At 53.4% G+C, this 7,696-nt stretch overlaps 1 protein-coding gene across 1 annotated transcript in view; it reads right to left on the reverse strand.

Moving 5' to 3' along the window:
• Positions 1-974: 974 nt before the first annotated feature.
• The window catches only part of GYG2 (glycogenin 2), a 30,585-nt gene continuing 23,863 nt past the window's right edge, over positions 975-7,696 (reverse strand). Inside the window, exons 7-9 of the mRNA XM_019627108.1 lie at positions 4,996-5,100; positions 4,073-4,180; positions 975-2,156 (exon numbers count right to left, since the gene is read on the reverse strand). Coding sequence (XP_019482653.1) covers positions 1,995-2,156; positions 4,073-4,180; positions 4,996-5,100 — 375 coding nt within the window. The 3' untranslated portion in view covers positions 975-1,994. The remainder of the gene's footprint in view (positions 2,157-4,072; positions 4,181-4,995; positions 5,101-7,696) is intronic.

Genomic DNA, 7,696 nt, shown 5'->3' on the forward strand with positions numbered 1-7,696 from the left:
TGGATGGATGGATGGATGGATGGAGGATAGATGGATAGATGGATGGAGGATGGAGGATGGGTGGGTGGATGGATGGATGGGGGATGGGAGATGCACAGATGGATGGATGAGTGACATTGAGAAGCCAATGCTAGGAAAACGTGTAACTTCCCTAATTCTGTGCATTTTACTGCAGTCGCAATTCTTAAAAAAACAAAAGCCCTTGGCAATTTAAATTCACTGTAGGACAAAGGCAACCACATTCCTTCCCGCTGTCAAATACACAATATAATTCTAATCTTTCAGAATGCACGCACGCACACACCAGTAGGGAGACCCCCATGGCCGTTGTAAAATTTTAACTAAAATGCATCAGTGTCCGTCCAAAGGTGACGACACACACTGGAATGCACAACAGGCACCCATGTTGGATGCACACCTTCAGCCAGTGAGCCACTGCCCACAAACACGAATGCTCTTCTCCAGAGAGGCAGAACCAGACTCCAATACTCATCATCTGGGGTCCGTCCCTCTCAAGGATGCCAGACCCTCGCTTCTGGTTTTCAGAGCCCGACACCATAACGCAGAACACTGACATCTTTTCTCTGCCACAAGGGCATGGCCTTGCTGTGACGGTGGGCCACCACCCCACCGGACCCACCGAAGGCTGTGTCCCCATGGCTATTTTCAGTAAACCCTGTGCCATCCATGGGAGACACCAACCGAGACGTCAAACCCTCAACCCCCCAGACGGAAACAGAAACAAGCCCTCCGTAAGGCACGTCTTGCCCAAGCTAATCCCACACCTGATGCCATAAACTCACTCAGCTTCTCTTGGCCAAGCTAAATTGCTTCGGGGGATGAAAACGGGGCCCAGAACACATGCACTGAATTTTAACAGAGCCCACTCACCTTCTTGCAGACCTGTGTGTAAGGAACACACGCTCTTCTATCGCACACGCGTGATCAATAAACCAAACTTGCTTTAAAATTAAAAAAAAAATCACATTGCGTTCTCTTTAGTACGGCAATGTCTGTTTTTAATTCTGATTGTGGCGGTCACCCGGCGTGTCCCCGTGAGATGTCCCAACATACTGTATCCCATCACAAAATGGGGGCACCCCTGGAGATGAGGCGTCCCCGTGGAACGAAGTGTCCGGTCTCACAGAACCGACCGTTCTTGCAAAAGACAAGCGCTGAAATGGTTCAGACCACTGTGAGTCGGTAGCTATTGAGGACTGAGGTAGAGACACCCAGTGAAGTCGAGCGCAACGGGCCCGCAACGGTTTTGCCTCCAAAGAGAGAGCTCCCCTCCCCAGATCCTGTTACGCGCGAGCTGTCCCCAGAGGCCACTTGGGTTAAAAACCCTCGGTTCTGCTCAACCAGTGGCTTCACCCAGTTCGAGGGACATTCCATTTCCCGCGCCAGCTAGACCCGTTCCTCTGGCTACCTGTAGCATGTCCCACATCGGGTGTCTGTCAATGGCACTTGGAAATCCTGTGGGGTTTTTGCAGAAGAGAACACGACAGCCCCCGTGTCACTCCTCAGCTACGCTTCGCAACATCGAAAGGAGAGGCACAGGTACGCTGTCTGAGCGTGTCCCCAAGAGAAGGACTTTCCACGGTCCTTGAGGGTCCCCAAGGTCCTGAATGCATAACACCAGTGTTATCAGCTTAGGGACAGAAGCAAGTCTGCTGTGGCGTTAGACCCAAAGTAGGACAGACACAGTAGCACCTGTCTGAGGCTGTTCTCGAGGGTCTGCTGGAAGCGGCCCCCTGCCGCCTGCTGCCGACACGCTGAGAGGAAGGGCTGACCTGTCCGAGAAGTGGCGCAGGTGTGGGTGGGGTGGACCAGTCGGGGGACTTCCAGCGGAGGCGCTCCTGTTGGTCCACCATAAATAAGCATAAATAGAGGCACAGAGTTGAACAGCTTTCTCCCTCTAGAAGGACCGGCCGGAGCGAGTGTCCACGTGACACAGCATCAGCGATCCGGCTCCAGCCACAGAAAGGCACAGACTACTGCAGAAAGCGGTCCAGCTTTGCCTGAATGCGGGCGAAAGCGTCCTTCCCCATGTAATCGATGCGCCCCTCTTCCCACTGGCGCCTTTCCTCCTCGGGGCTCAGCTCCAGGACCTTCTCCTCGATGGAAATCCGGGAAACGGAGATGGCCATGTCGACCTAGGGAACACAAACCAACAGCAAACGGCTGTGGAAGCTGCTCGTCGGACAGCGTCACACGCCGATGGCACCCCAGTCGGTTCGGCCACCGGTTCTACAAAGGGACCTCAGGGCGCAAGGGGGACGGTTCTCACGGCTGGTCGGGACTGCGTGTCCTTGGAACAAAGGATACATTTTAATGCAACAAAAACACAATGTCTATTATAAAAAAAACAACAACTATAGTCTTTTAAGATTTTTTTTTGTGGCCTAAGTTTTTATGAAATGTGATAAACTGTCATTGTACATGCGTTCACTTTTTCCTACGAACTGCTTTCGTTCTATCCACGCACAGCCACCCTGTCGGTCAAGGAAATTGCAAGAGCAGAAAACGGTCTTTCCCAGGACAGCTTAGCATGCCTCCTTTCGGAGAGCGCTTTCATTGGCGCTCAGTGACTTCCTGGGCGCTAGAACTTTCTAGAGTCAGCGGGACCCAGGGCGCCCCATCCCACACCAGTGCCCGGCAGCAAACAGTGCGGGAACTGTATCATCCGTGAGACAGGAGGCTGTCAGTATCAGAGACAACGGCAACGCCCCTCGATTTTATCGAACAGGGTGTTGCAGAAACTATTACACCGGGGCCATCTGCAGGTCAGGGAACACACACAAAGGAAGAAATAGCAACACATCCCAGTCAAGCAAACCAACAACTGCTTGTAAGCCTGTTTCCTGGGGGGGTCACAACACCCACATCACTGGACGTCACCCCACACACGTGCATCACTCCAGGAGGAAGGGTTTGGGTGCCATCCGGGATGATGACAGGACTGCACCGGAAGCACTCACCAGGGTTTCTTCCAGACCACTGCCCCATCTAATGTCCGCACCCCAGCTTTGTCAGCTGGGCACTCCATCTCCATCTCACGGAGGCTCAGAGAAGGTCACAAAGTCACCCGCCATCGCACGCCCACCACACGGCCGCGCTGCCCACAGCAGGCATGCCCACGCGACCCGCTGATAACCACACATCCAGCGGGTGCAGTCCCCAAGTCATTATTTCGGGGCTGACAGGGACAAATGGGCAAGCGCTCGCGGCACAGGCTAACCAGCTGCATTTCAGAAGGAACCCCGTCACCAGCAGCTCCAGGAATACATTCCAACTAGCACACTTGGCGTTGAAGACATTGACCAAGAGTGACAGACACAGTCACGTGCTCTCCAACGGTAGATTCTGACAAAGGCATCAGGCGAATTCCAGATAAAGTGACTGTCTGTGGCTTCCCCCAGATTCACAGGTTGAGACCTGACCCCCACAGTGGGGCAGGCGGTGAGGTCGTGAGGGGGGAACCTACATGAACCTAATGAGCTCAGCCCCCTTGTGGCAGGAACTCCCGAGAGGTGACATCAGACCATCGTTAGAGAAAAATCAGCTTTCACAGAATGTACCCACGGGGAGAAGGGCATTTAACAAGAGAACGTCTGTGCGAGGATGAAATTCCCTCATTTCATCCCTAAAGAAGGAATCGCTGCACACTCGACATGGAGCAGGAGCAAAACATTCACCCCCACGTTGTCCAGCTTTCAGACAATGGGTCATTTTAGACCACGGATCGCTGGGCATCCGTTTCCATGTGGTACAGGGGGACCAAAAAAAATGAAGCGTAGCCCCTCCATTTCAATTAACTTTTGCAGAACAGCTTTGAAAGAGAAAAAGGGACATGCTTGTTAGGGAAGACTGAGAGAGTGGACCGAGCACCCAGGGAAAGGCCGGAGAGCAGACAGACGGATTGGAGCCACTGGGAGAGGCAGGTGGATTCTATCTCAACAAAGTGAGGCTGGAAACCGAAGGAACCGCTGGTGCGCGCATGCAGCCGGCCCCAGGGAGAGCGGAAAGCACCCAGTAGGACCGCTGCACAAGCAAAGGTTTGGGGTACCACCTGCAGTGCATCCTGAGGCCTGCGGTCCCTGGTGACATCCACAGGGGGCTCCTGGCTTAGCTCCACGGACTCCTCCAATGGGTCACCTTCTGTCTTAGCCGCTGGCTTCTAGAAACATAACCATCCCAGCATGAGTGCGTGGTGAGCTTCGGAGAGCGGCCGTCGTCACCCAAATGGCGGACAACGCTCTCTTCCTGGGGGAAATCAGATCCAATGGCCGGGGTGGTGCTAGCCAGCCTTTTCTGCGAGACCTACGAAAGCTGTGTTTCACTGCTCCGAGCAGCCCACCGTCTCTTACGTAACACGTGACCATACGAGTTTTTACGTGATGGGTCAAAGTTAATTTTTGAGAGCGGGATTCCATGAGCTCACACCCAATGCCAAGGGGACACTTTACTAAGATTGCCTCTCTTAGTAAAATCTAAGCGTAGAGGCATCTGTCTGGGTTCCATCTTCTGAGGAACGATGCTAACAGAAGCCCGGCTTCAAAAAGGTACGTTTACGGGCGAAAAAACAAAACAAAACAAAACACAAAAACAAAACCAAGGAACATTCATGATCCTTCACTACTGATAGGAAACATGGCTCTGAGGTTGTGATGACTTTTGCTTTAATGAAGGCAGACATGCGTGCCCTACTGATGTTGTGTCTTTTTCTTCTCTGGTTCTTCCCAAAGCAAGATAGAAGATAAAGACCGAAGGACCCACGGGAAGTAGGGGTGGGAATCTGAATGGACAACCAGGCCCCTGCTCCACCCAGATGATAAACGCACTCAGGCCAATGCCACATATTCCTGGCTGGGGGAGCCACTCCGACAGGCCATGGGACATTAGCCTGGGTGGCCCGTGGCCACAGACACGCTGGCATGGGCGTGAGCCCTGCGACAGACAGGCGTGCTTATGAGGAAGTTTAAATCGCTGTACCGAGGCTGCCTGGGTCTCCGTGAAGTCTGCGCATTGCGGAGAAACTGACAACAACGGGTCGTACACGACTCCAGCGGACGTCTCCATGTCAGGCCAACCTAGCATCTGTCATAGAGAAACAGAGCAACAGCAGGTTAGGACAAACCTTCACGCACATCCATCCACGCAGCTCCACTGAAAACACTCTTACGTGCATCATCCCTGCCTCCGTGACAGACATTTGAGCCGCCCAGTGGAGGGGAGGTTGGGGGCAGAGCGCGCCAACGTCTGCGCCTGCTTCTTGGTCTCGGGTGCTCCCACCCAGCTCCGTGTCCTGGTCTCCCTGCATCTGGGGGCGGGGCGTGACTTTGGGGCGAATTCTCAGCCGTGACATTGAGGAGCTGTGGTGAGAACGGCCGGCTGCAGGCTGGGCACTGAAGCAGGCTACACGCTCCCCTAGCCTCTGTCCTGTCACCACAGGTCAGCTGTGCAGCAAGGCCTCTGCAGCCCATGTCAGCGGGGGCGTCCGCAAGGAAATGAAACCCTACGGACAACGGTTCGTGTCACTCTTTTCGCAAGGCTGCCACGGGTGGCACAGAGCTAAGACCGCCCCAGGTGTGTGGGAGTCGCCAGAATGGATAGTGCACAATGGCTGGCTTCTGCACGAGAGCCTAATTATTGTCTCGCAAGGAGCCGGAGGACCACAATGGGAGGTCCCCGGATGCCTGGATGACTCCATGGAGCAGAGCTGACGGCAACACAAGCAAGCCGTGGACTCCGACCTCTCGGGGGCTGTTTGTCGCAGGAGCTAGCCTCCCCTGATGCAGTCAGGCTCAGGAAGGACGCCTCCGCCCCCCCATTGGGAGTCCATACACGTCCAAAGGCCCCAGTGAGGACCCCAACGAGTATGAACCACACAGACCGGAGGATGTGGGCACGTGTGCCCATCCTCACTGCAAACGCACTGCAGAAATTGTGTGGCTGGGCTGAACTGGGCATGCTCAGGGGCTCTCGGCCCGTCCAGGCAGAGCTGAGCGTCAGTCCTGAAAATGCACCCTTCCCCCGCGATTCTGAGTGAGTTGACCACAGGGGTAAGCTGGCAACTCACAGACCCTATCCTGAACCTCTGGTCCCACCATGCCCGTGCCGGAGACAGTCCCGGTCATTCGTGTATTAAGCGAGGCACGGATTTATGCACCAAAAGGGCAGTCAGCGACAGGCAGGCAGGGGCGAAGGCCTTGGCGTGGTCTACGTGGCATGAGCCCCAGCACCAGGCAGCTCACTGTCAAGAGAGACAAACACCAGCTCGAAAATGACAAGCTGTGAGAAATCCGACGAAGGAAAATGATGAAGAATCAGGTGCAGCTTGATGAAGGTCACATCGACCTTGGAGGGAAGGGGGGAGGACCGTTGAAGGAGTAACGTCGGACACGAAGGCTGCGGAGGGGCAGGACTCAATGATGGAGAATGGCTGGACATGAGGTGAGACCCAGAGCACGCTGAGAGACAAAAGGGGTCGCACGAGGCCCAGAGAAAGGAGAACATTAAGAAACTGAAATAAATCGGCTGCCCAAACGTGACAGCCCCCAAAGTCATCATGGGTGGAACTCAGTAAAAAGACATACGTACAATGTAGAACACGATTATGTCTGTAAAACTCAGAAATAAACTGGGGTTCTAGAAACGACAGCATAAAGCGACACGATAGAGTTCCCCAAAACATGAAAGACCAAGATCATATCATAGCGGCTACATTTTATCCGGTGTTCATCACGGGGCCTTCAATCACACTCGTAAGCTTGTGGCGTCTTATTCCTTGGAGTCCTCCAACAGCCCGGTGAGGGAGATAAGTTTTTCTTGCTGCGGAAAAGTTTAATCTTCAGACAGAGATACCTGTCACCCAGGCCAGAGGTGGCGAGTGACAGAGGACGGTTTGGACTCACGCCTCGTTGACCAACCACCAAGCCCTCTTCAGCCCAGCGCAACGTGAATGCCTCCTAGGTCTCCGTGATCTAAAACAATGTTTAGCGGCAGAACAATGGATGAGATGAGTGCTACTACCCTAAAAATACGCATCCCATAGAAATAAGTCATTTCCTTACCTCATCAGGGCTGGCGAGTGGAATGGTCTGGATTTAAATCCTGACCGCCAGAGGACAATGGAGCCGGATACATTCCCTACTCTCTCTGAGACTCAGCTTATTGAATAATACGTAGCACAGACATTGGTTGCGATGGACGGAGGAAGCACTTGGCCCAGCACACAGTAGGTGCTCACACAAGATTCGTCGAATACGATTAGGGAAAACGCCAATTGTGTCACCTCAGTTTCTCTCAACAAAGAACCCATCAGCAAAGTCCACCTAGGCCATCACGAAACGGTAGCCCTCCTCCATTTAACTCAGGGATATATATTTGATAAGAAATGGTGAAATGATAATACAGCCCCCCAGCTCGTCTTTTGCAGATACGCTAGAATCTTACAGATTTAACCTAAGTTCAGGCCCCTCATGCTAACATTTTATTTTTAATAAGTTTTGTGGTTTGTTTTTTTTGTTTTTTTAATTGGGGAATTGGGGGGATGGGAACAGACAAGTTGCTGTCTTTTTGTTCTTCAGTCTAGTTGGGGAGGACGTTGCTTCACTGGCGCAAGTTGGCACCATCATTGCGCTCTTCCCGGGCGAGGCAGATCAGTCGCCGGCTTCTGGACGGCCGCTCACTG

This window comes from Hipposideros armiger, unplaced genomic scaffold, assembly GCF_001890085.2.
Source record: "Hipposideros armiger isolate ML-2016 unplaced genomic scaffold, ASM189008v1 scaffold_709, whole genome shotgun sequence".
NCBI lineage: Eukaryota > Metazoa > Chordata > Mammalia > Chiroptera > Hipposideridae > Hipposideros > Hipposideros armiger.